At 38.1% G+C, this 27,983-nt stretch overlaps 3 protein-coding genes across 9 annotated transcripts in view; 2 read left to right on the top strand and 1 right to left on the bottom strand.

Moving 5' to 3' along the window:
• LOC113078066 (myelin transcription factor 1-like) overlaps positions 1 to 7,550 on the top strand; it is a 40,253-nt gene extending 32,703 nt beyond the window's left edge. For 3 of the 6 annotated variants that reach the window (XM_026250350.1, XM_026250354.1, XM_026250353.1), the window contains 6 exons: positions 61 to 144; positions 1,009 to 1,230; positions 2,154 to 2,245; positions 2,337 to 2,440; positions 2,575 to 2,718; positions 2,810 to 2,953. In XM_026250350.1, the coding sequence (XP_026106135.1) occupies positions 61 to 144; positions 1,009 to 1,230; positions 2,154 to 2,245; positions 2,337 to 2,440; positions 2,575 to 2,718; positions 2,810 to 2,953 (790 nt within the window). Of the gene's footprint in view, positions 1 to 60; positions 145 to 1,008; positions 1,231 to 2,153; positions 2,246 to 2,336; positions 2,441 to 2,574; positions 2,719 to 2,809 lie in introns of all 6 variants that reach the window. The other 3 variants (XM_026250348.1, XM_026250349.1, XM_026250351.1) reach the window with 3 other exon arrangements.
• A 3,077-nt stretch (positions 7,551 to 10,627) lies between these two features.
• On the top strand, positions 10,628 to 17,276 carry LOC113078064 (protein-L-isoaspartate O-methyltransferase domain-containing protein 2-like). Of its 2 annotated transcripts, none has more exons than XM_026250345.1 (6): positions 10,628 to 10,790; positions 12,351 to 12,705; positions 13,576 to 13,678; positions 13,757 to 13,928; positions 14,271 to 14,394; positions 15,338 to 17,276. In XM_026250345.1, the coding sequence occupies exons 2-6, from the start codon at positions 12,399 to 12,401 to the stop codon at positions 15,823 to 15,825; spliced, it is 1,194 nt and encodes a 397-aa protein (XP_026106130.1). In that variant the 5' UTR covers positions 10,628 to 10,790; positions 12,351 to 12,398; the 3' UTR covers positions 15,826 to 17,276. The 2 variants fall into 2 exon arrangements, with proteins under 2 accessions (XP_026106130.1, XP_026106129.1); XM_026250344.1 differs by having other exon boundaries at positions 12,347 to 12,705.
• A 421-nt stretch (positions 17,277 to 17,697) lies between these two features.
• Positions 17,698 to 27,332, bottom strand: LOC113078063 (kinesin-like protein KIF3B). Its single transcript, XM_026250343.1, has 9 exons — positions 27,138 to 27,332; positions 22,560 to 24,077; positions 21,678 to 21,779; positions 21,220 to 21,342; positions 20,847 to 20,965; positions 20,155 to 20,271; positions 19,960 to 20,065; positions 19,569 to 19,786; positions 17,698 to 19,464 (listed from the first exon to the last, which is right to left on the bottom strand). Exons 2-9 carry the CDS (start codon positions 23,994 to 23,996, stop codon positions 19,356 to 19,358), a joined length of 2,331 nt encoding a protein of 776 aa, XP_026106128.1. The 5' UTR covers positions 23,997 to 24,077; positions 27,138 to 27,332; the 3' UTR covers positions 17,698 to 19,355.
• Between the last annotated feature and the right edge of the window lie 651 nt (positions 27,333 to 27,983).

Here is a 27,983-nt window from a genome sequence, read left to right as displayed (position 1 = left end):
ACCTTATTGTTCTAAGTTTCTAGCTCCTCTGATCATGAGCTGCATACTCTCTATTTTCAGTTTGTCTGGGTGTCCACGGGCCAAGAAAGGTGGAATAAAAACAACTCCCATCAAGGACGACAAGGAGGACTCCGAGCTCTTAAAGTTCGTACTACATAGAAAGCCAAAGGCTTTTCCCCTTTACTTACTATACGGTAAAAAAGGCACAATTTAGGCGGAATATTGTAAAGGAGTTATCAAATGTTTGTCCAACCGCACAGTTACTTAACAACAGTGTAAAGCAGTTTAGAAAACCCCTCTTCATTCAAACAGAAGTGACTTAATCAAGCATTTCAATCTAGAACCACTTGTGATCCCAAAATACTGCTTGTGTTAAATATCACCTTGGCAACCTTCCAAATAACTCTCTTGTACATGAGCTAATGAATCAGTGCATGTAGCCCCGCATGGCAAACTAGTGCCATTAATGTTCAAATTATTTTGGAAAATGGCATTGTGTGTTTTATCCCATTGTATAACTTCTAAAAGCAAGAATACAAAGACGCCTAGTTATACTGCTGAGGAAGTAAAAACTGAATATATTACAGCACAGATGGCTCATGGGGTATTGAAATATTGTGCATGTTTTTGTTAGTAAGTCATCTGCAGCGCAATGTGTGGGTTTTTGTCTTTTTTTTTTTTTCTTTTTATCCACATGATTCCACTACAGTCAATGAGCAGTCGGCATATGGTGGCACTCATGCTTCCCAATGTGTCAAAATTTCTTTTTTTTTTTTTTTTCAGTTTGAATGTTGTAATATTCACAGTGACTGTTGGGCAAAGTATGTAGCTAAATATGGCCCTCGTTACAAAACTGAATAGAGACTCAAGTGAGACAGAGAGTAAACAGATGGGAACTGAAGTTAATGGCAAGGTGATATTTCTGATGGGATAAATGATCTCACGAAAGATCTAACCAAACTTATCTGTTTTATTCCCTCTATCATCATCTTTTTCCTTCTCTCACAGATGCCCAGTGCCAGGTTGTGACAGCCTGGGTCACATCAGTGGGAAGTACGCCACTCACCGCAGTGCATACGGATGCCCGTTGGCAGCTAGACGGCAGAAGGAGGGTTTGCTGAATGGGTCTCCATTCTCTTGGAAGGCATTTAAGACAGAAGGCCCAACCTGTCCCACACCAGGATGTGATGGATCGGGACACGCCAACGGCAGCTTCCTCACCCACCGCAGGTACTTGAATAGAGAAAATAGGGTTTTGAATGCTGTGTGAAATTTGTTTCATCCAGAGTTTGAGGTGGGAAACCTTTTGGGAAACAGTCATTATGAACTTCAGCAATATTTAATGGACTAAAGCCCTATTTGGACAGGACTAGTTTTCCATGGAGTAGGTTTGAAAAATTTGCATTTCTTAGTTACATCTAAATCAGTGTTTTCCACAAAATCACTGAACCTTTGAGAAATCTAATCCCATCAAAATGACATACTGTTTGCACATCTTCTTCACTTTTTAATATGGATGGCATCTTTTAAACTTTATAAAAGTATAAAGTATAGATATAAAAATAAGGAGAGCTAAATTGTGGAAACTTGTCAGTGTCAGGTAAGGTACATGTCTACATTTCTCTGCTCAGTTACATGGGTTAATTTAATTCATGCAGTCACAGCACATCACCTTCTGTAATGCCGTATCCAGAACACACTCTCACCACTGCAGTCAACATGGAAATGTTAGTCTCATGTGATATTTAATCGGTATATAAATTTACAGATATGGTTTTGATATTAATTGTAACATCATTCAGGAAACTAATCCCATCCAAATAGAGCTAAAGTTGTCAATAGTGTAGCAATGCATGAAGCACTGTTTGCTCAAAGGTCATTAGCAAACCAAGCAGCTTTATATTGGTTCACCTCACATGTCTCTTATGTGAAATTCCTGGTTTCATTGATTTTCTATTGAGATGACTGTTTTGCCTGCAGAGTTTCACCATAAAGGTAAATGTAACCGCAGCTTTATAGAACAGAAATTACACACGCTACCTTTAGGTTTTAGGGTGCTGGCCAAGTCTGAGTCATTATGGGATTGCTCATGAAGCAAAGGTGCTGCTCCGTTGTGTGATGATTGATGATGAATCAATTGTATTTGGCCCTAGTCTCTCAGGCTGCCCCAGAGCCTCCCTCAACAAGAAGAAAACCAAATTCCCTGGAGAAGAGTATCTCAGCACTAAGTTCAGAGCCAGTGATGGTGAGACATCCCATATTTACCTCCATCATCTCTTCTTCTGTCATATTTTATGGAACACTAAAGGTGACAACATTTCTCTTTTTCTTTACAGTGTTAGACAATGACGATGACATCAAGCAGCTCAATAAAGAAATCAATGAGCTCAATGAATCCAACAATGAGATGGAGGCAGATATGGTCAACCTTCAAACACAGGTTAGCCACACATCTCCCGGTGACTAAAGACCACATATATAAAACAGTAACAACACATTACTGTTTTTTTTTTGTTTTTTTTTTGGACATGTTCCATAGGAAGTTGAAATAATCAGCTTTTTTTGGTGATTCAGATTACATCCATGGAGAAGAACCTGAAGAACATCGAGCAGGAGAATAAGGTGATTGAAGAACAGAATGAGGCATTATTTGTGGAGCTGTCTGGACTAAGTCAAGCTCTTATACGGAGTCTGGCCAACATCCGTCTCCCTCACATGGTGAGTTACGCAAACTCCTACAGCAGCTTCCATAACTTTCCTCTCCTACATGAATTAGATGCACCATTCTGATTTCCGTTTTCCATTGCAGCAGGAGCCAATCACAGAGCAGAATTTTGAGAGCTACGTGAGCACCCTTACTGACATGTACACCAATAAGGACTGCTACCAGAACCCAGAGAACAAGGCCCTTCTGGAGACCATCAACAAAGCAGTGAAAGGCATTAAGGTCTGACTAAACCAAAAGACGAGGATGAGAAACAGAAGCGTGGAACAGAAATAGAAATGTGGCACTATTGGGAAGAGCAAACATATGACACACAAAAAGGGCATTCAGGTTTTTTTGAACAACAATCTAAACCTTCATCCCAGGGAGCATTCTGTGAGTTCAAAAAGAGGTATATAATATATATTACTATGAGGACCAAAATCCACAAAAGCTGCTGGATTGGAAGGCGAAGATGGAACCAAATCCTTTATTCACGGAGAAGAGACAAACCTAGTTTTCTTTACAGTTTTTGTTTTACATTCAAATGGTGAGAAGTTTTGGAAGAAGAAAAAGAAACTGGGAGTAGAACTTCCAGAAGATGTGCAACCCAGGCTTTAGGTGAAAGAAATGAGTCTTTTACTCATTTGTGAGTATGCTGCTCTTCTGAAACAACAAAAGTCATGCTCCAAATACAAGTGATCCATACATGAGCCCCAGCGGAACAGACATATGCAGCGTTTCCTTCTTTTCCCGAAGAAAACAAAAGTCGTTTGGATCGTGGGAAATGAGAGGATGTTGTACTAGCATACAAAGTGAGCGAATGCGTGTGCAACCTTATCAGTGCCATGCAGTTGACTCTGTAAATTTCACCTGTTGAAACACGACTTTATCTCGGCAGCCATTTATTGTTTATTAGTTTGTTTTGTTTTAGAGCTACACACGGGAGCATTAGCATGCTCTCGTTTATTTGTAGTACTTACACTGTACGGATATTTACCCAGCATAGTCATATCTCTTACATTTGAACAATGAGTTGCACTTCATTTCAGTCCATTCAACATCAGACAAGATGTTGGGTTGGCACTGATATATAAATTATAGGACGCTTGTCCAGACACTACTATAATTTATTTATATTTTGTTATCATTTAATTTTAACTGTATTATTATTTAAATTCGCCTATTTAAATATACACAGCCCTTCTGCTTCATGACAGTGTGGCAAGGAAATGTACCACTAATTTTTAACTTCTTTTCATTTGACGATAATCGTTTTTAAACATTTTTTAAGTGCAAATATTTTTAACCAACAATGTTTTGATAATTTTGTACATTTTCTTTCTCTCTACTTGCGTATGTATCTCTATTTGCATTTTTTTTTCTTCAAATTTCCAACACAGCTGAAGGAGAAGTATCATCTCTATTTATTATTTATTTAATATTTATGATGAAATTATGAACTGTGATACGGTTGTAATGTATATTTATTTTGTAACGTCTCCATGTGTTTGTGAAGTCTTAGTAGTCTCGAAGAACTTTGGTGATATAAAAATAAAGACAAAAAAACGTTTTGGACTAAAGAATAAAAAATGATGATTATCAAGGTTTTCCTTATACCAGCATTACTTCCTATAGGAATGTAAAGAGAAAAAAAGCAATTCCAGTACTGTGGAACCTACAGCTTTGACTCTTACCCCGTCCGTCTCGACAGAAGGAAGACATTCTTCTGGATCCTCTTGTGATTTTTTTTTCTTTCCTTTTTTTTTTTTCTGTATACCTCCTCAAGCTCTCAGTAGTAGCCAAAAACTGTTTCCCCTGAACAATCCTAACGAATTGCAAATGGATTATTTTTACTTTCTTGCTAAACTTGTCTTTGTCGGACCATGGGAAGCGGGCGGTCGTTTTTGCGGCGAGGCACAGAAGACGAATACCAACCATCCTGACGGAAACTCTTGAACCACAATGCCCTTACTCGACTAGTATCAGACAAGCATACACCTGTGTAGCCTTATACTAGATTTTTATTTCTTTGATGCACAAAGTGCCACTGACCTGTGCTTTTGTTACCTACTCCGCCCATTCAGCAACCACACTACCCTCAGGTCATGTGACCGTGGCATACGTGGGGATTGTTACAGATGCCTTTATTCCTTTGCCGTAATGGCCATACCTACACAATATATCCATTCTGTATTTAAAAGAAAAAAGAAGACAAAAAAACTATATATAGTATATATACATACATATATTTTTACAGTGTAATTGTTAACTCTTTTTCTCTTATAATAGCTAAACAGAAACAATATCTTTCCAAAAGCTGTGAGTCCTAGACTAAATAATATTAAAGACTAAATCATATTTAAAAAAAAAAAGGCAGACCCAGTTTACTGTGGTTGCAGAATACGATGTGTTTTATAATATGTAAACATACATTTCTAAAGCGAAGAATACAAGGATGTTTGTAGAGTTTCCTATTTTCTGGTCCGAACTCACTGGGCCTCTGTATGTATCTCAGCCACATTAATGGGACAGTGGTTAACAGATTAGTCTTAGGCTGTAATCGTTTAGACGCATTGTACTGTGCTGAAAGTTCTCCTCGTTGGATCTGTCTTTAATATTGTATGGTGTTGTGCAGTTCTGGTGGGACACGCCACACTTAGATACGCGTGTAAAATTTCAGTCATCGCAATGACATCTGTATGACTCACGATAGCAAGTTGTGAAATGAACATTGTGCCTCTATTCAGAAGGTCGTTTCGTTTAAATAGTACACAGTGCTCATGTTGCTCATTTGCTATTATGGCAGCAATATTGTGATGGACAGAACGTGTGTGCACTTTTCAGAAATCTTGAATGCCAACTAATGACCTTTTAAGCAAAAGGTTTTCTTTGTGTGGGTGCGAGTGTGTGGGTGTGTGTTAGTGCATACTTTTTTTTATTTCGAAAAAAAGGTACAAATGGCTACTGGACAACTGTTCATTGCTTCAGCAGAATTGGGATAAAATATCGCAAATGTCTTTGACTTGTTCGTTGTTGTTTAATGTGAATCTGTATCCTGTCCAAAATGTCAAATGCCCTTCGACCGATATCTTTTTCCCTTGTGGCCAGTACAAAAAAAAAGCCCTTATCCATCCAAAATCAGATGTACGATATCAGATCTGTTAGCTCTCGGCAACAAGGCCTTCGTTCAAAGGAAAAAAGATGTGGTTTGAGCGTTTGCGTTCTGAGATTGTCATTGACATGTCCTCGCGCACGGAGAAAACGAAGGAGATGCTAGTTGCATAAATCTTTGTCCATTTCCACAGAATGTCAGATTGACCTCAATCGCCTCGTTCTGTCTAACTTTCTGCAGGAAAGATGTGTGTGTTGCATTTCAATACCACAGAGTTTCCTTTGCTTTAAAAGCAATCCGAAGATGCGGTCTATCTGTAGCGGCAGAGTTTTCTTCCTTCTATTAAATTGCGTATAGGGAATACTCACTACAGATGTCAGATCGTCTTATTATGATGGGAGAAACATTTCTATCTGCTTATTACTACTGACATGAGATAAAGCATGTGTGAATTATTCTTCCTCGATGCATGCTTCTTAAATGCCTGCTGTCAGTGATGATGAGCCGCTATGAATGTTGCACGGTGAGGTTGAGTGTGTTGAATCTGCCTAATAATGTAGCATGTTCTCTGGAGCAGTGTAGCATCTGCAAATGCAAGTCAGCATATGTAACCCCTCTCCGGGGAACCAAATAAGGGTAGATTTAGCACCTTGTACTTGAGAGTCCGGCCTTTCTGAGCCAATCGTAGGTCAATTAAAATGGTTCCTCTGTCATTTCATGAGAAACAATAACAGCTAAAAAGTCGGAAGGTACTGTTTGTCCCATTAAGCTGATATAACCAAAACAGCCCTCATTCTGTAGGTACCGTAGCGTACAGCTCTGTGGTTTTCTCATGTGTGCCTTTTCTCGCTTCTGTCCGCTGCAGGAAAGGGTGTGTTTACATTTAAGGATGGGTTCAAATCCCACTCAGGACACCAAACTTTTGTCCTTTTTTTTTATTTCCTTCCTTGTTTTGAGGAGGTGGGTGTAGCAGGAATTCAGCAAAGTGGTGAACACCAAGAGCGGATCATACTGAAATCGATATTCAGCTTATTGTTCAACATGAAATAAATCACAATATGTAACAATTCTTCCCAAAACTGTGATTCTGATTCAGGTATGAAAATGTGTGGTGGGTCATTTCATCGAGTAATCATGGAACGTATAACAGAGGAAGCATTTATACACGGGGCATTATTCTGACAACAATGGGATTCTGTACATTTGTAATAAAGAACAGTGTTGTTGTATTAAAGAATACTTAAAAGTAAATGCGGAAAAAAAGAAGAAAAAAAAAACAACAACTTGTATTTAACCCACGGCCAAGGCTTGTCCTCTTGCGTCCTTTTTACAGAGATCATCTATTTTACTGGAGATTTTGTAGCCACAAAATGATTCTCCTTTAGAAAATGACAAAAAAAAAAATTAAGACATGGTACTTCCACAAATAATAATAACAATAATAAGCACTTTTCACAGTGATAGACGTGTTTTAGTCACTTTCCTAGCAGTGGTAGTTTCTTTGCCGAGGTTTTATTTCTATAGAGCAGGACAAGCTATGGCTGTGCGTGATTCGAGCTGACTTTGGAATTGAAGTGTGTAGCTGGTTTTGGACTGTGACCGTGTTTGTGTATCCTTGTACCTGTGCTCATTGATATCAGTGTTAAAAGAGAACAATAATATCTGTTTTGTGAAGGTATTGTTCATTTCAGTGTTATATATGGAAAACATAAATAAAGAGTCAATAATGTCATCTTTCTGAGTATACATTTCCTACGTGTGTGTGTGTACTGGTATATATAGTTTATGAGGACACAAATGTGTGCAATGACATGGGTACTACAACTTAAACATGGTTTATGAGGACACTTCCTGTGTCCCCGTAAAACAAAAGACTTAGAAAGCATAAAAAACAGTGTTTTATGAAATTCATACATTTCCAGTAGTTTCCTGTGAGGGGTAGGTTTAGGTGTAGGGCAATAGAAAATACAGTTTGTACAGTAAAAACAAAAACAAAAAAACATTAAACCTATGGAAACCACAAATGCAAGCGTGTGTGTGGGTGTGTTTGTTTGTTTGTTTGTTTTTTGCTTAAGTCAAGTCAAAAGTTTGGATACAAACACATTCTGAAATAAAAGTTTTGGTTTTGCAAATTTTTAGTCCCTGCATGATTGATTAATCAATTTGATAACTGAAATTCTGAAAATAATGAGTGTTTGCCAATTGACAAGTATCTTCTTTTATATATTCCATCTTTGTCAGCATCATGATAGTGCTAGCTGTGATGAGAGATTGTTTTACAGTCTCTTAGGCTTCAAAAAATATGTTTTTTTTATAGATAGCGAGTATCCCACCATATGCTAATCAAAGCTTTTTACATTCTGACCTCTGCTGGAGACAAAAAGACTACCACACTCAAAACAATACTATCTCAGCATGATTATGATTCATATGCACCGGCGGCGCCAGGGGGGGTCTTGGGGGGTCTCAAGACCCTGCCAAAAAATGCCTTGACCCCCCATTTGACCCCCCAGCCTCTTCCTGATTAAAAAATATATATAATCGGGATAAAGATCCAAAAATGTTTCTCTTCAAACTACGCAGAACAATAATAAATCATAATTATTTCGACATTTATCCATACACTGAACCGAGAACCGTTTCTGTCGGACGCGTCCGATTCGAGAACCGATGAGCTGATGATAACTGCGCATGCGTGATTCAGCGCGAAGCAGACTGACACAGAGCGCATCTGAACCGAACTGATTCTTTTGGTGATTGATTCTGAACTGATTATTTGCTAATGTTATAAGCGCGGGTAAACCAAAGGCTTGAATGAAGGGCAATCATCGCCAATGACAGCATTACATCGAGCGCAAAAGAATCGGTGAACCATTTTTTTTTTTCAGCTGGTTTATTTGATCGAATTGTCCGAAAGAACCGGTTCACTTGAGCACCTGCTCCTTTGCCCCTTAAGTGCCCTTTTGTCACAGCACAATTTCCTCAATTTTTTTTTGTAATAACATAAACTTTTGTGAATGCCTGCCCACGCCCAATCATAATATTAGTACAATTTATTAATAATAATTTAGCCGTAAATAAAATGACCAACATGATGACAGTTCACCTGACTACGACCTCATCCAACCGGGAAGATTCCTCATGCTGCACGCGCATTTTTTAATTGCTAGAGGATATTTTCAACATCGTGGCAGCTGGTAAGTCGTGTTTCATTCTCAGCGAAGTGATTTTGGTGTTTATTTACTTATTATTATTTTACAAGAACGATGTGATGTGAGAACATGCAGATACGTTGTTTATATTGCTGTGTGTAGCCTGTAGTGTAGAAGTAACACTAGCGTGCTGTTTGAGGGAGAAAAGTTTCACAGGCATCGAGGGGTCTGGTCTTTTTTATGTTATTTGAATAAACTTTTATTATATTACAGTACTTATTTATTTTTAACACGTAAAAATAATTATCACAACACTGGTAAGGCTTATTCAGATTTTCTCATTCTCTGAATTATCATTATAAAAATAAAAACAATTCAGAAATGAATTAAAATATAATTATATTTTAAATGTGATGCAAATATTTTTTCTACGAAAGCAACAGTGTTTACAACAGCAAGACCACTTTAGCCTGTAAACTCAATAATATCTATCTGGAAATAAATGTAAAAATATCAATGTCAATAAAAATGCATAATATACCTGACATGAAAGTGCAGTGTGAAGGATATGAATAACAAATGTAGCCTGTCATTTGTTTACATTGCAAAGGTGTTTTTGTTGTTTAGTAGCAGAAATATGCAGTTATTAGCCATGTCCACTGTATTTTTTGTTGGTTTTCATGAGACCCTCCTTGAAAAGACCAGGACCCCCCCATTGCCCCCCCAATCAAAATTGTCTGGAGCCGCCACTGTTCATATGAAACCTTCCAACGGTATCTCTCTAATAATAGCGACACTAGTTTTAGAAATGAGATTAAATGATATCTATTCCTAATCACAGTATCTGACAGATATGTTTAGGGATTTGCATTTAGATAAATCAGACGTGAATTACTCTACGCCAAAATAAATGAAACCTTCATAAAAAAAACTTCACTCTGTTCATAAGAATAATATATATATATATATTTGTGAATCTATTTAAAAAAAAAAAGAGAGAGTCTCAAATGGTGTATGAAAGATTTGAACTTGTATTGTTCTACTTTTTTTCGTTCGTGAACGAATCTGTACTTAAATTAATATTTTAAGCAAACGAAACGTCCCTTTACCATGCAGTGGACGCATTTTGTTCACTGTCGTGTCCTACCTTCAGAAGAGCAGTTGTCCCGTCGGTGAGTCTGTGTTTGTCTCCAAGGTTCGGAGCGGAGCGACAAGGCACATTTGATCTGTTGACCGAATGAGCGAGTTTTTAAACTATTTGTCTTGCTGGACAAAATAGAGAAAGACAATTAAACAGTAGATGATATGTTATCATTTGTGGAGAAAAAATACTTATTATAATTATAATACTTTTGGTACATTTTATAAGACGCATAAGACGAATAATTCGGGAACGAATAATTAAATGCATCTTTTAAAGAATCAATTGAATGAATGATTCATTGACTCACAACACAGTATCATAACTCACTGATTGCCTCAGGCGAAACAATAAACGACTACACAACCACTACTCTGACGATGTTTGAGGTTGTTGTTGTTGTTGTTGTAACAAACCAATGCTTGAATGTCAATGTAAATATTTTTGCTGAAAAGGTTTAAGAGAATCGAGTCACTGAGATGAATCGAATCTCCACGAAAAGCAGCGACGTCTTTGTGCGCGTGACGTCAGTGCGTCAGCTGGTTTATGTTTACATCGCATGCATTTTTTTCGCCGTCAAGTTAGGCGTTATTGTGCCTGCATCCATATATAATACATACGTAATTGATGGACATTGTCGGTTTGCACGGGACAACCGACGAGGCCCGAATACACACGGTAAGATGTAGACTAAGCAGCGGCAATAAGTGGCAGTGTGGCCGGAGACTCTTTTGTTTATGTCGGTGGTGGTGCAAAACTACTCCTCGTGCATAGACAGACCGACTGCAGTTAACTGTTGGTAAATGCATAACACAGACGCGACCTATAATATATGACGGTTACTGTGTTACACCTGGTTTTCTTGAATCCGTTTTCACATATTCACGCTGCTCTGTGCGTTACAGATGTTTTTTTGTAGTGTCGTGTAACGGCGAGAGCAGTATGCTACTGCCGATGCTCGGCTCCGTTTGTCATACACAGCGCTGTGGTGTTACAGTTGTAAATAATTGACGACCTCAGTAGTTCATATTTTCGATTAAATTGCAAAGAGATATAATGTACATTTTATTTTGAGTTCGATTTCACAGACTTGTTCAAATTAATCTGACAATATAATCCAAAATAAACGACCAGCCCACTATTTTGCATTTGCTGATATTTTAATGTTGTTGTTACCTAAGTTGACATATTTGTGAAACAAAACTGAACAATCCTATTTGTATTTTTTTTTTATGAGCTCACATGTTCCGAGCACATATTTAATTTACTCTTTTTATAGGCCATTTGAAACAAAGTACAAAACTAAAACAAACAAAGCATTGAAAACGTGTTGTATTTCAGGTCACAGTTGTAACTAGATGGAAACCAACGAGTCAATAATTACTGAGTTGCTCAATCAGACCAAGCAATGAGGTAACATAAGATATTTTTTTACCATCAGGTAGTTGTAGGTAAAGGGTAATCCAAAACAAATCATATTTGTTTTTAATCTAGCTGTTACTGTTGTTTCATTTATTGTAACAGTACCTTGAATTCTGCAATTTTACATTGTTAGTCTATTATTTGTTAAAAGTCTGAAGTTTTCTGCAGTTTGCAAATGTGACCATTGATATGCTAACATGTGCTGTAACATGCTTAATAACATGTCAAAAATAGTACATTTAAATATTAAATCTATCAAAAAATGTAATAAAAGACATGCAATAAGTCAGCCACCCATGTGCTTTTTGTCTGCTTGCCAAAATGACAAACAAATGATATCTCTGCTCTAAATGGTGGCGCTGCCAAGAGTTCAAGTCGGGACACAGTAGCGTGCCACTTCTTACTTGGCATTGTCTGACCTCTAAATATAGAGTGCAAGAGAAGGAGCAGAAGACGAGTGTGAGTCTTCTTGCCAAGTTGTTGGCACATCAGCAGACCTAACATATATCTGACATGGACTCATTATCGTATCCAGCTGTCTTAATTAGCATTCTTTCCTTTCTTCCCACCGGCTAGACAACAGTCTGTTGGAGGTGTCATTTATGACTAAATAAAACATGATCTTAAAACCACTACAACAGTGTCATCATTATAACTACGTATGTGTTGTTCAATTAGGAATTCTTCCTTCATGTTTGTTATTTGATATATCAGACTCTGTGTTTGTGTTTTAAAGCTCAATGAGGATGTTCTGCCAATTTATTGTCAGCTTACTCTGGGTTTGATCTGAGCTGCTTTGCTTTTCCCTCCAGACAGTGACAGGCACACCTCAGGGCGGTTCTTAGAAGCTCTTCTGCTGTCATCATGGGTGGAGCCGTGAGCGCGGGTGAGGACAACGATGAGCTGATTGACAACCTGAAGGAGGCCCATTACATCCGCTCCGATCTGGTGGAGAGGGCCTTTAGAGCCATTGACAGAGCTGACTATTATCTGGAGGAGTACCGTGACAGTGCGTATAAAGACCTGGCCTGGAGGCATGGGAACCTCCATCTGTCTGCTCCGTGTATCTACTCGGAGGTGATGGAGGCCTTGGACCTGCAGCCTGGCCTGTCTTTTCTCAATCTGGGCAGTGGGACGGGTTACCTCAGCACCATGGTGGGCCTTATACTGGGTGAGCGTACTTGCACTTCAAAAAAACATTTATTTATTGCTATTTTTGACTTGTTTTCCAGTAAAAATTATCTAAACATCCTTAAGATACATTACAAGAATCCTTTTCCACCTGATGAGAAGCGAAGTTGTGTAATATTAAAACTTTACATTGAGAGAATATAAACTATTGTCGAAAAGTTTGGGGTCGGAAGGTTTTTTTTAAATGAAGGCTTACGTCATTATGAAATATTACACTTTTAAATAACTTTCAGCAAAATTCAGTGTCACAGTATCCTTCAGAAACTATTCTAATATGGTGATTTGCTGCTCAAAAAATTCTGCTTAGTATTTTTTTAAGAAACCTTTTTGTCAGGAATATTTGAAAGTGAAAGTGTCATGACATGTGGCCAAGTATGGTGTCCCATACTCGGAATTTGTGCTCTACATTAAACCCATCCATGTGCACACACACAGCAGTGAACACACACATACACACACTGTGAACACACACCTAGAACAGTGGGCAGCCGGGGAGCAGTTGAAGGTTCGTTGCCTTGCTCAAGGGTCTCTGCTCAGCCGTGGGTGAAAGAGAACCATACTGAGACTCGAACCTACAACCTTTGGGTTAGAAGTCTGACTCCATGCCTCCTAAACGTCTGACCTGACACTTGACCATTTTCATGTATCATTGCAGATTAAAAGTATTAATTTCTTTAAAAACAGAAGAAAGAAAAAAATCTTGCTGACCCTTAAACTTTTTTGTTGTTGTTGTTGTTGGACCTTGGATTTTTATACATTTCTTAACCAATTCGCTTTTTTGTCCTTTAGAAGGATTAACTTAAAAAACATATTTCGAATAAAAATACACATCTGTCGTTTCTGTCACCAGGTCCGTTTGGTGTGAATCACGGTGTGGAACTGCATGCAGATGTGGTCGATTATGCATATCAGAAATTTGACTACTTTATCAAAACCAGCGACAGCTTTGACAAGTGAGTCATTTCCTGTGGTGCATCCTTACTTTGGCTTTAAATTGAATCGAATGACTTGATTTTGTCTAATGGCCACAGGTTTGAGTTCTGTGAGCCGACGTTTGTGGTGGGGAACTGTCTGGAGATCCCTCCGGAGAGCCGGCAGTATGACAGGGTGTACTGTGGAGCAGGAGTTCAGAAAGAGTACGAGAACTACATGAAGAACCTGCTAAAGGTTGGCGGGATCTTAGTCCTCCCCCTGGAGGAGAAGGTGGGTTCCTGTTTATTCATCAAGTTAATGTCTTCTTATCGCACAGCAGGTTTTAAAGGACACTTGAAATGTCAATGGTTTGATGAATGTAGTTTTCTTTCTTGTGTTGACATTTCCTGTTAAGGAAGTAGGGCCGAGACATATAGAATGACTTTAGTCCCACTTGGGAAAAATATTTGTTAAAGACCATGTGTACAAGATGAGCACTTAATATTTTTTGTATATATAATATTTTTCCCATTAAGAAAAATAAACGAGCAAAATCAGTGTACACACACGTGTAATTAGTATTCGCATGGAATGATTTGTAATAAGTGTAATTAATTAGAAACTCTTTTATAGTTGACCAAGATCACCCGCACAGGTCAGAGCTCCTGGGAGACCAAGAAAATCATCGCTGTGACCTTTGCGCCGCTCGTCCAGCCAAAGCAGAATGTCAATGGCAGACCTAGGATTGTCCCTTTACGTGAGTACGCTGACAAATCATCCGCCTGAAGACCAGTACAAACAAGGACACTAATTGCAAATGATTTTTTACACCAAATCCAATGAGAATTTGTGTAATTCTCTGAAAGTTTACTTCAGTGTAAAGGGTAATTCACACCCACAACCTTAAATATAGCAATAACTTTAATTACGGTAGTAAAGTTTTAATAACCATGCTGAGTGAAGTCCAGACCACAACTATTATGTTAACAACACAGAGAAACAATATTGTTGGAATCATTTTCATAAGCATTGTTTTCCACCTAAAGAATGTTGAAAACATTGACAGTCAGTCAAAATTCAGGTTTAAGAGATCTAGCATTTGAAGTTGCAGATGACAAAACCACAGCTCATGCTTGTAATAAATAAATATAATGTTTATTTTAAATAATACATTTAAGTTCTTGATGTGAACAGGCTTTATTTGGAAATATAAGAATGTTAAATCTGAAAATCGTTTTATTTAATTTTTTTTATGAATCCTTTATATTATCCCACTATTTGGAAAAAAATGTTAAAAACAACATGATTGCAGTACAAATTTTCTTACATTTTATTATTTATAAATTAACAAATTCTTAGTGTGAAGAAGCTTACATTCTCTTCATAAGTAATTGTAACTATTTAATCAAATTTAAATATTTAAAATAAAAACTAATCTAGTAACTTTTTGTATATAAAAAAAATGTTATGCAATAATCTAGTGATATGAAAATAAATCTATATTATATACTATAATATACTATAAATTAGTCATCAAAAAATGGTGGTAATCAAATTAAGACATGAAACATTAATTCATCTTTTAGATTGAACGTTGTATGATAGTCCATAAAAAAATTAGGTTTATAATTTATTAGAATTTTATTATTATTAAACTAAAAAGGAAAACTCTTCTTTCCTCCTCATTTTCTGCTTTGCAGCTATTTTTGAGGTGCGGACATTGCAGGACCTGTGCCGGATTGCTATTCGCCACACTCTTCGGCAGCCCATAGCTATGGGGGAAGGACGCACAAAGAGACGGGTGTCTTTCCCAGGGGCCCGGGCCATGCACCGCTACGGGCCCCGCTTCGAACGCCGCCGCTTCTGCCGCCGTTTCTACCGCCAGTGCGTCAACTCCGTGGTTCTCCACGACTCCATGATTCCCACGGCCATGGACGACTGCAACTACCCCGGAGGAGTGGAAGAGGAAGAAGAGGAAGAGGAGGAGGAAGAGGAAATCGGTTGCCGCAGAGCGAGAGAAGACCTGCCCGAGGAGGATGAAGAAGGATGCGGCGGCACCGAAGAGGAGAAAAGCAAAGGCGGCTGCGCTCATGCAGAACCTCCCGTTAATATTCTGAGGGAGAAGATTCTAAGACTCCCGTTACCTGAACCCCTGAAGATGTATCTGCTGTATTACAGGGAGAAGTGAGATAACACATGCGGTGTAGTGCTACGACGATTAGATGTGAAGACATGAAGCCTTTCTCTTCTTCCTCCTCCTCTTAGCTGGATTAGCATGACAATTAAGTCCTCAATGAATGACATCATGATATCCATATCCCTTTGAGAAGCAATGCTCTTTGATTTACGATGTACAGAGATGGAATTGAAGAACAGCTCATTTCCTGAATCGCCTGAGCTCACACAGCTCTTTTTAATTCAGTTTTCCCTTGATTGAGATTATCAAAAGTGTACGATGCGATACATTGTCCCTGTGGGAAATGCTTGTAGCTGTGAGCTCTTTTAGAGTAGCATCACTTTGGGATGTGGCATAGTTTGACATGAAGGGATTTAGTCTTTTTTTAATAGCATTTAGGTGCGGCCACATTTACCCTATTTTGGTGAAATCCAGTCATTTCGATAGGAATCTGCGCGACTGGGAGTTTCGTGCAAGGATGGAAAAGTTCCTCACACACGTTGGTCAAGAAAGTTGCCCACAACTCAGCGGAAGCTGCTTGGTTTGATAGTGACTTCTGTGTGAGAGGTGCTTCACGCAGTTGGCATTTCGTACGAGGTCAAATAAGTTCCTCAAGCAGAGTTCGTGTCAAAGCTGGTCATGCAAATTTGCCGCGTTAACCAACAAAAAGCTGCTTGATGAGCTGTGTTTCATGCATTGCTACTCTGTTGACATTGGTCTTTCTTTGCCTGTGAAAGTTTGCTTAACCTTTACACGAGACCCTAAATTTGAACTCTTTTCCTCGCCTCTACTATGTTCTCCCAATTACTGAATAACGTCTGCATGTGTAGCGCACCCACATTTTGACCGTATTGGAGTTTGTGGTGGTATGAAACATTTTACAACATGCAAATTTGATTGCCATTGTTTGTAGCATCACATTTGACGCGGCAACTTTATTTCACAATCAAATGAAGGCAGAAATCATTTTTGGACCCATTTACTATAGAATCTTCATCCGTCAGAATTATACACAGTGATTGACATTTACAAAAAATATTGTAAAGACCGTGTAAAAATAAAGACACTTTTTTTTTTTTTTGTAAAATTCTATTTATTGATAATTGCCAAAAATTCAAGGTATATGAAGCACTTGTGTATTTTTCATGGATTTCAATCTTTGTGCTCAGAATCTTGGGCCCTACTCAGGAATACTTTAGGAATTTTTTTTTTTTTTTTTTTTACTCAAGAACAAAAAGACCAAAATGTTAGGACTTTTCTATTTTTAAGTTTAATTTTCTGTGCAGGAGCTTTTCGCCTAAATTCTCTTTGATGAGACCAATGCTTAGGTAGCCCATAAAATCCAGGATATTGGAAGAAAAGTCTTTAATCATCTGACATACAAGCATATCTACCAGGTTTTGCTTGAAACAACTGTGCGCTTGTAGGTGACAGAACCTTCAATAAAGTTTGAATTTGCACACTGGCCAGCATCATTTTGTTCATTTTATTTGTATTACAGTATGAAATTGACATTCCAAAACTTTATTATTATTTACCATTTACTGTAGATTGAGAATTCAGAATTGGGATGTTTAGCTCACAAACCCTTTCAGCTTCAGTTATTCTTCAGCTCATTTTCACTAACACAAAGCACATATTAAACAATAAAAATTGTAATCTTGTTTTTCTATTTTCTGTCAAGTTTCATGTTGGCTGGTGTAAAAACAGTGTTCGTAAGTAATAATAAAAATGTAACAAATATTGGACTAGGATGAAGTTCAGGTGAAACATTAAAAAGTCTGGTTATTTGTATTACTTATTGAAGTCATATTGTGATTTGGGTGGAATAATAATGCAAGCAGAATAAATGGGTGGGGAAAAAACAGCTCTTACACCCTCAAATAGATAATCATCCTTTAATTAAAAGATGGTTAAGACAATGAGGACATTTGCATTCTAAACTCAAATACAAATTCAAAAACATTGTACAAAAAAATAAATCTGTGTGAACATGAAAATTATTTTTTCAGTGTGGTTATTAGCACTGAACTCATGCATCACATGGAAGAAGGTAAAAGTGGAATATTAGACTACAAACAGTTTTGCCTATAATGCGTTCTGTTCTTTTGGGATTCTAAAATAATGTAACAGCAACTAATGACTTATCCAACATCACAGCCAGAAGTGGTATTATGAATATCGATTAGATAATGCATATTTAAATTAATAAATGCACACTCACTTCAATGTCCAGCATCAGGATTCGCAGTACCAAAATTCTGACAATCCAAAAGCTGTGCATTTACTATTTGATGACGTAATCCAATTAACACAGAAGAACGCAGTGAACGACATGAAAATGATACTTAAATCTCATACGCAAAAAATCATTTGTACACAACTTTAAATAATACCTATTCAAAAATAAACCATATAAATCTAAGCAAAGAAAATACGACTTAAAAACTATCTACAATTGCTTGGATATAAAACTGACTAGTATGGTAATAACTTTTAAGACTGCATTTATTATTTTTGACTTTTAACACTTTTGCAATGAGAATGCAGATTTTTTTCCTAACATGTCTCAATATACATAAACCCTATGCTATGACACAAGAGGTAAAAGAACCCCACAGTAGCAGCAGGAAATGGTATTACCTTCACTAGTTCAAGGTTTGACAGTTCCACACACAGTTTTAAGACTTCGTCAAGTCAAACTCTTGTTTACAGAACCCCATGAATATTAAAAATCCAGCTTGCTCAATACAACAGACTTTGAGCATAGTTCAAAGCATTCAGGAACCATCCACAGGGGTTTGGTGTGGATTACAGGTTCTACTGTCCAGCTATCAGGTCAAGGGACTCTCAGACCCAACCTCTGTATGTAAAGAGAATCTAAGGCACCTTGGACCCCTGATATTTTTAGTATGTGATGCCCTTTCCCCCTAACTCCTTACTGGATACAGCGCTGACAGCCTGGTCAGGGGTGTGTTTCTGGGCCCTTCCCCCAGTCCAAGCGACTCGAAGAGTCTTCGAGAAAGGCTTAAAAGGTTGTTTTGGGTGTTAGCCAATGACGTAATGTGTTTATTCTCTCGTCGAACAACAATACTGTGCTTTTGTGGCCCAAATCAGCTACTTGATGTGAGAAATTTTTTGTCCTACAACCGGACACACACAAAAACACCCCCACAATGACGTAACTGACACTTATGGTCAATGCCGAGACCGTCTGCTGTCTCAATGACCTCACACACACACACACCCACACACACAAAACATGTAACATTTTGCTTGAGTACAAACTAAATCTAGATCTTCATCATACATTGAGGTTTAAGGATTGCCAAACTTAACTTTTTGTTGTTGTGCTATGAATGGGATGCTGAAGCGACATCTAACATCAAGGTAGTTTGAGAGCTGATTGGATGGGTTTAAATAACACAAGATGGTCAAACTTCTTAAATATGTCTCTGTGTTGACTTTACTTTATGGATGACTTTAATGCCAGAACCGGTCGGTTTATATGGAGCAGAGAAGGTTTTCACAGAGAGCCGGTGTCACTTTGGCACAAGGCCTCGGGATTGTGGGTAAAGAGAGGACCCTGAGCCGGACAAAGGGCTGTGAGCTGAAGTTGGAGTGCTCATCTTCTTGCCAGTTTTTGGGCGGCTGTGAGAGGATTGTGGGGAAAAGCGAAAAAGTATATTAAGGTAGGATAAACAAAGAGGTGAAAAATACACAAAAAGGGAGAGGGTGGAGGGAGCTTATCTCACCCTGACTTTGGTTTCTTGGAAATCCCAGCAGCTGAGGCACTGAGGCCTGGACTGGAGCCCAGGCTGGCACGAAGACCAGAGGCGTCCACCTGGATCTCGTCCTCCTCCCTCAGAGCGTCCTCCAGAGCCGCAGCCACTTTAGGCGCGATCACCGGGCACTCGTAGTCTTTTGTGGTCCGTGTGGGCAGGTCCAGCTCCAGCAGCAAGATGTTCTCAGACTGGAAGACGGATGGGGAGAATATAAAAAGATGAAGGCAAAGGAGCAAGAGCATAACATGCGTCTGATTCTCCTGAGCTCATCTGTGTGGCTGTAAAGAGTGAGGGAGTATTGTAACCGAAGCCTTTGTGTGGTGTCACGCGGGGGATTATGGGAACAGTGTCAGCAGCATACCTTGTATCTGACATCAGGCCGCATCAACATGGCCACACGTGCGTGCTGACTCAGAGGCCGTCTGTAGCCCACCGCAGAAACAGGCCTTTTCATCATCTGCTGATCGCTGAGAAAAAGAAGGATGAAACATTATAATGAAGAAGGGAAGGATGTTAGTAGGCCTACAAATACTTCAGTTGCGATAAGTCTAAATACTTTTGAATGCGGGTGATGGGGGTCATTTTCCAAAGGTCATCTTCTTCATCAAAAGTGGCTCTTGTCACAATCTTGTTCTTCTCTTCCAGTGGAATGAAGTTTTCAATGATCAAATGTCTGGAGGGTACAACACAAATCTTAATGGGTCAATGAAATGCTGAATTTTTTTTTTTTTTTACTAAAATGCAATTCATTCATAGATTTTTCTTTTTTCGAAATATTTTTTTGCATTATAAATTCCAAAAAGTCAAGAGTGATACAACTGTATTTTATTATTATTATTATTATAAACAGTTAAGCAATTTATTAAATTATTATTATTAGAAATAGTGAAGCAATTTATAAAAATATTAATATTTGAAAAAAATCATAATGTGGTAAAGCCAAAATGCAGAGAAAAATAAACAGGAAGTGACATAAAAAATGAAAATAATAAATTTAGATGTGTACGTTAACATTTTTATTAAATTGTGTAAGGAAAGAATGTTATTACTTTTACTTTAGTATTACAAAACATGACATTTTTAACCAAACACTGAACCAACAAAAGACAAAACATGCTGATGGGATCGACTAGGAAGTGGAAGATACGTGTAAAGGCTAGGACCGTGAGTCTTTGTGTTGATAGAGTATCGATTAAGGATTCACCAGATTGTGTTTCTATTCCAAAGCAATTCAGAATGGTGATATACTTGAGTTTGAGTTCTCTGGTCAGCTCATTCTGCGTCTGCTCCAGCTCCTGCCTGTATTTGACGTGTTCATCCTGGGCGTCCTGGATCTCCGCCTTCACAGACTGCAGCTTGGAAAAGAGCTGCATGAAAGACGGGACATACAAAAAAAAAAGGTGAGGTTCTTCAGAGGAAAAGGTAAGGCATTTGGTCTACAAACTCAAGCAATAGGAAGTCAAATTCAGTCAAGTATAAATGATTCTCAACAAGGAGGACAGAGATCTGCCATGATAGAGAATACAGAGAATACAGCTGGACTCTAAAAATACACCTGATCACATGCACACCTAATATCATTTTAAAAGCACACTACTACAGACAGACGGACAGAAACTACCTTTTTCAGTTTCTTGGTCTTAATGTCAACTTCCTGCTGCAGGGAGCTGTACGTCTCTTTCAGCTCCAGTGTCTCTTCGTCATGACACTCCATCTCCTGCTGCATCTCCCTTTCCCGCCTTTTCTGCTCACAGACATTATGAATGTTTTAAACATCTTTGCATTTCACAAGCCAATGTGGAACTGCTCATATAATGTTTATAACATCCTAAAAAAATGATAAATGTACATGCATATTTCTGTCCAATCACGGTCTAGATATAAATTAACTGTTGAACACAACGACAGGCCACAAATTGTATCAGAACTTCTTTGTAAGTTGCATAAATGCAGCTCCAAACAAACTCAGAAAGGACTGCTGAGTGAGAAAAAAAAAAAGATTGAAGCAGCATTTATTATACTTTTTTTTTTCTTGTTAATTTGCTCAATCTCTCCACAGTGTGCACCTGGAAACTATACCTGTTCTGCTATCTCCTGTCTCTTCAGCTCCAGAATCCTCTGCTGCTCATTGGTGTGGTCCACAATGTTCTTCCCTCCCACCAGCAGCTTGCTCTCCATGGCCTAAAAGTGAAAAATTGGTTGTCAGATAAGTCAAACACGATGACACTATATCAGCTAAACTGAGGGAAGGACTGTTAAGAGTATTTGTTCCTGAAATGATCTGTCTTCAACAGATTTCTTTAAATCTTTTCAATGGCCCAATTCAAAAATGATTAATTTCAATGAATATTTTTGTATTTGTATTTTATGTATATTAAATGTATATTTTATATTAATATATTATTTTTTTTTTTATGTATAAATGTAAATTGTATAATGTTTACAGATATAAAGAACATTTTTTACATTTAATATTTAATTATTTAAAAAAAATTAACACATTATTTTTGTTTGTTTGCTTGTTTGTTGGTTTCCCCATCAAAGAATATTTGCAATAATTGTACTATATTCATTAAAAAATAAATAAATACACTAGCAAAGAAAAAGTTTGGTGTGAGCATGTGGCTGAAACGTTTGTTCAGGAATGACACACAAAACTGTCAGTAAATAAATGTATAAATTTACAAAATATAGTTAGTTTTTCTTTTCTAATTGTATAAGAATCCTGAAAAAAAAAAACATGAATGATGCTGAAAATCCAGCTTTGGGACCACCTGAATAAATTACATTTTTATAATATATTCAAATAGAAACATTATTATAAATTGCAATAATACTTCACAATATTACTGTTATTTCTGCATTTTTGGTCAAATAAAATGTAGCCTTGGTGACTTCTTTCATAAATATATAAACTTCTGAACAAAAGTAGATTTCAATCCAAGGTCTGTACTTTCTAACCTTAACTTTAGCCGCCAGCATCTCTGAAGCCTCCTTCTCTTTGCGAAGATCGTCCATCTTCTTCTCCTTCTCTTTCAGCAGCCTCTGTTTCTCGTCCGCCACCAGACTGTGGTCCTCCATGATGGCCTTCCTCTCCTTCTCCAGCTTCTCCTGTTGTTCATGCCAATAATCCACAATGTTCTTATCCACATCTATTCCTTCCTCTTCGTCGTCATCGTCCTCCTCCTCCTCATCATCATCATCACCCTCCCCATCTTCTAGCTCCTCTCCTCCTTCTCCAACCCTCCTCCTCCTCCTTTTTCTCCTCTTCCTGCCAGACCTTTTCTCCAACTGCTCTTTCAAGCGGGCAATCTCCTCCTGAAACTCCCGAAGCAGGGCGTCCTTGGGGTCTTCGTTGATGTGGGGTTTGTTCTTGATGTTTTTTGCGCGATTTGCATAGCGTAGCGTGGTTAGAGTCTCCTCCAAATTGTAGGAAGCAGGTCCGATGTTGGCAACCATAACCGTACGGGCATTTCCACCCAAGGAATCCTGAAGCAGTCTTGTAAGTTTAGAGTCACGGTACGGTATGTGGGTGCTTCTCCCGTCCACCAGCGCTGAGATGACGTTACCCAAAGCTGACAAAGAGAGGTTGATTTTGGTGGCTTCTTTCAAGCGCTCGCCCTGCGCACCAGTTTTGGTTTGTCTTTCACTTCCTGCCAGGTCAACAAGGTTGAGTTTCCCAACCCGAATGTGGTTCTCTCCATCAGGACCCAACTCACTGCACTCAATGGTGATGACGAAGATCGCGTGAGAGCGAGAGCTGTGCTCGTTCATGTTAGTGGCACCAACCGAGCGGTTCTGATTCCCCACGTTCATCACGTGCTCAATCTCACGAACACTTTTAGTGACGAATGAAGAGAGGTCTTTAACGTAGACACCCGTATCCGGCCTCTCTTTGAGCTCCAGACGGCGCGACTGGTCTTTCGATAAAAGGTCCCTGATCTCTTCTTGATAAATCTCTAAGTATGAAGCCCTGACCAAGTACTGCTGGTTCTGAGAGCGGGAGATGTGTGTGAAAATGTGTTCGAAGGAGTTCGGAATGACACCCCTCTTGTCGGGGTCGTTTCGTACCCCTTCCATTGTGAAAGTCTTTCCGGTGCCCGTCTGGCCGTATGCAAAGATGGTCCCATTGAAGCCAAAAAGTACCGAGTCCACCAATGGCCGGAAAGTCTCATCGTAGAGCTCCATCTGCTTTGAATTCCAGTCATAGACAGAATCGAAGGTGAACACTTTTGGGTGTTCATGGGAGGACGCACTTCGAGTGTTGCGCACGGCCACTTGCCCAAACTTCACATCCACTGAGACCACCCTCTGGAAGTTGGCAGCTCGCTCTTTCTCATTCATGGGACGACAACGCACCACTACCTTAACAGATTCAGAGCTCTTGCTTTTAGACATTTTGATGGCTTTGGCGTATCTACTGGCGTCTCCTAATGAGTTTGTTTTATTTCACAGTGATGGTGCTCCCAGCGTCAGAGCCTGCAAAACATGATGCAGCTCAATAAAGATGAACAAACTTGTTTTATGGTTACAGCAATCAAACACTGAACTATTTTTCTAGATTTATTTTGGCAAGCAATCTGTGGTAACTTTTTTCATACAAATACTGAATAAGTACATATCTGCTAAACAACAAAATATAGTAAATAAAGCTTACTTGACATTCATGTGCTGGTCATATATTTCAGTAATTCCATTCAAAAAGTTAAACTTGTGTATTATATTCATTCAGTACACACAGACTGATATATTTCAAATGTTCATTTCTTTTTGATGATTATAACTGACAGCTAAGGAAAATCCCAAATTCAGTATCTCTTTTTAAAAATCTAGGCCAACAGAAAAGTATGAACGTGAAAAGTATGAGCATGTACAGCACTCAATACTTAGTTGAGGCTCCTTTTGCCTGAATTACTGCAACAATATGGCATGTCATGGAGTCGATCAGTCTGTGGCACTGCTCAGGTCTTGCTTTTCTTGCTTGCATCTTACTCTTCACAATACCCCATAGATTTTCTATGGGATTAATGTCAGGCGAGTATGCTGGCCAATTAAGAATAGGGACAGCATGGTCCTTAAACCAGGTACTGATAGCTTTGGCACTGAGTGCAGGGGCCAAGTCCTGTTGGAAAATGAAATCTGCATCTCCACAAAGTTGGTGAGCAGCAGGAAGCATGAAGTGCTCTAAAACTTCCAGGTATACAGCTGTGTTGACCTTGGACCTCAGAAAAAAACAGTGGACCAACACCAGCAGATGACATTGCACCCCAAACCATCACTGACTGTGTAAACTTTACACTGGACCTCAAGCAATGTGTATTGTGTGCCTCTCCTCTCTTCCTCCAGACTCTGTGACCCTGATTTTCAAAGGAAATGTAAAATTTACTTTCATCAGAGATCATAACTGTGGACCACTCAGCAGCAGTCCAGTCCTTTTTGTCTTTAGATGCTTCTGACGCTGTCTGTTGTTCAAGAGTGGCTTGACACAAGGAATGTGACAGCTGAAACCCATGTCTTGCATACATCTGTGTGTAATGGTTCCTGAAGCACTGACTCCAGCTGCAGTCCACTCTTTGTGAATCTCCCCCACATTTTTGAATGGGTTTTGTTTCACAATCCTCTCCAGGGTGCAGTTATCCCTATTGCTTGTACACTTTTTTCTACCACATCTTGTCCTTCCCTCCACCTCTCTATTAATGTGCTTGGACACAGAGCTCTAAGAAATTAACATTTGAAATATATCAGTCTGTGTGTAATGATTGAATATAATATACAAGTTTCAATTTTTGAATGGAATTAGTGAAATAAATCAACTAATTACATGACCAGCACCTGTATATATATATCCCATTTTTTCCACCGAATAAGAAAAAAATAAATAATGTTTTAGTAAATCTCAAGTAATACTTTTTATGCTTTTTTTTATTATTTTTTTTATAACTATCAAACAAAAAGGCAAAATTATGAGATACTACAGTGGAGAGAACCATTTATGAACACTTGATTTTTTTCAGAAATAATAATTATATTATATTCAATAACTGAATATAATAATCGAAGTTGAAATAATATTCATTGTTCAAAATTTGAAGTCATTTTAGTTGTGGCTATACCATGCTAGTAGGACAGCAATGATTGTAAGCCCAAAGAAAAATTAGAACTAGAATTTCTGAAGGTTACAGCAGTCGAAAAAGCAGAGGAAGTGTAGAAGACCCTGCTTTTAATACTAAAGTGAACTTTGGAACAGGGCGATATTGAATAAGTGGATAAACTCATTGTAAAAAGATGCAATATTCTATCACAGATTTGGAATGACCAACTTCTCTTGAAATGGCTGCTTGTTCTTCATCTGGACAACCTGCTGTCGGAGGGTTTCAGTCACTTTAGAAATGGAAAGTTAGGCCATGTAGGGTTACGTGGGGGTTTGACATATAATTAAAGAACTGGGAGGTATCTGAAAGTGATCTCTAATTTCGATCAGAGTTATTTTTCACAATCTCATTTAAGCTTTATGTGCTGTGCTTCAGAAAATATTTAACTCTTTCAAGCTTAAAAGCTGCACTGTTACTCCTATTAGGGTAACTTCAAATAAGACTAGGCAAGCAGTGACCTCAATTTAGGACATTGTAGGTTGATCTCTACTCTATGCCAGTGAGATAAAGAAATGATAGAAAAAAGTTAAAATATATCACCTTTTCATAATTTTGACCCATGCCATAATTATGACTTAGTATCTCATAATGTTGTCTCTATATCTAGTGCATTATACTATTGATGTATTGACGTAATACCAAAACCAACTTTTTCTTCTAAGGTCAGAAATAATCACTTTTGCCAAAGAAGTTGTGTTAAGTTAAACAGTGTATCGCAATTTGTATTACTCTGCGTTTAGCTTTACAACTATTCAGACAAAGTACAGACCTAACTGAAAGTGATATTAAGATACATACTACTACATTTCCACAAGCACAGACCTGTAGAGTCGTTTATGCCACTCCTAAATAATCATTTTCATAAGCAAACCTGTGTACTCAGTATTACACATTATATTTGTAGAAGAACAAACGTCTAAAGCAGCTCGTGTTGTTCCCAAATTATCATTTTTCAAAGACTGGTCATAATAATTTACAGAATAAAGCACTATCTACTAACTGTTACATTAGCTGTAGCAACAGTGCTAATTCACATCAACCCATCCGATATTATTGAATAGTAAATATCCCTGTAAATCTGGCTTAACTGAGTTAATCTCAGCACCGGTTGTCACATAATACAGCGAGATATAAGGGTGAATAATAGACCAGAGTCAAAAACTACGCACTATTAGCCCGTTTTGTTGAAAATGTCAGTTTTATCGTGCTATTATAATGTTTTATTAAAGTTCAATTATAGACTATTGCTAATACGAGCTTGTCAAGATATATAAACGGATCGGTGAGGATGGAGCTCCTCGGAGACTCAAAACAAGCGGCCTGGCAACAGCAAACAAACCGCGTCATTTATACAGAGCACGCTTTATAAATACATAATGTGACTCACCTCGACACTGCAGGACAGTTTAACCTGCAAAGTACGCCGAAGGTCACCGTCGCCTTCATATCCATCAGAAGCACGTACCTCTCAAACCTCTGAAACATACAAAATTACCCGCATCTCTCCTCATGAACTCCGTCAGCCATGACTGTCCCTGTGAGGAGGGAGGGAGGGAGGGAGATGTGCTGTGATCCCCCTGCAGGCCGGGATGGATCTGCTGCTACTGCTGCTGCTGGATCGATCCTTGTATCGCGCACTTACAAGATGTTTCAAATGGGCATTATAGATTTGTATGTAGTTTGTATGTTTTGTTATTACAACAATGGAATAGCATCAGATTACCTCTAATAGTAAAATTATTGTATTACTTAATATGGTTTTATTGATTAAGAAGTACAAATTTAAATAAATAACTTTTCAAACTGACAAATTTGAAACACTCCATGCACAGATTTATTGCAAAAACTATAAACGGTTACTTTTATTCAATTTTTTTTTTTTAATAAATGAATACTTTTACTTAGAAAGGATGCTTTAAAAGTATCAAAGGTAATAGTAAAGGCATTTATATTAGGGTACAAAACATTTCTATTTAAAAAAAAATGCTATTTTAAATTAAAAAAATTGATTTCTACAAAAAAAAAAATATATATATATATATTAAGCAGTTCAGCTGTTTTCACCATTGATAAGAAATGTTTCTTGAGCAGAAAATCTGCATTAGAATGATTTCTGAAAGATCATGTGACACTGAAGTCATGGCTGCTGAAAATGTAGCTTTGCATCACAGGAATAGATTACATTTTAAAATAAATTAACATAGAATTTGGTTATCTGAAATTGTAAGATTTC

Source organism: Carassius auratus, unplaced genomic scaffold (assembly GCF_003368295.1).
Source record: "Carassius auratus strain Wakin unplaced genomic scaffold, ASM336829v1 scaf_tig00024134, whole genome shotgun sequence".
In the NCBI taxonomy this organism is placed as follows: Eukaryota; Metazoa; Chordata; class Actinopteri; order Cypriniformes; family Cyprinidae; genus Carassius; species Carassius auratus.
Note: the sequence above shows the minus strand (reverse complement) of the source record. Positions and strands in the feature narration are given on the sequence as shown.

Bases quoted from the DNA above. Each gene is read 5' to 3' on its own strand.
- LOC113078064 (XM_026250345.1), top strand. From the start codon at position 12,399: ATGGGTGGAGCCGTGAGCGCGGGTGAGGACAACGATGAGCTGATTGAC. The intron at 12,706-13,575 runs GTGAGCGTACTT...TTCTGTCACCAG, and splicing joins CATGGTGGGCCTTATACTGG to GTCCGTTTGGTGTGAATCAC. The intron at 13,929-14,270 runs GTGGGTTCCTGT...ACTCTTTTATAG, and splicing joins TCCTCCCCCTGGAGGAGAAG to TTGACCAAGATCACCCGCAC.
- LOC113078063 (XM_026250343.1), bottom strand. From the start codon at position 23,996: ATGTCTAAAAGCAAGAGCTCTGAATCTGTTAAGGTAGTGGTGCGTTGT. The intron at 21,780-22,559 runs GTTAGAAAGTAC...TTTCACTTTTAG, and splicing joins TGCTGGCGGCTAAAGTTAAG to GCCATGGAGAGCAAGCTGCT. The intron at 20,066-20,154 runs GTATTTAGACTT...TCTTTTTCTCAG, and splicing joins CCCATCACCCGCATTCAAAA to CGATCAGCAGATGATGAAAA.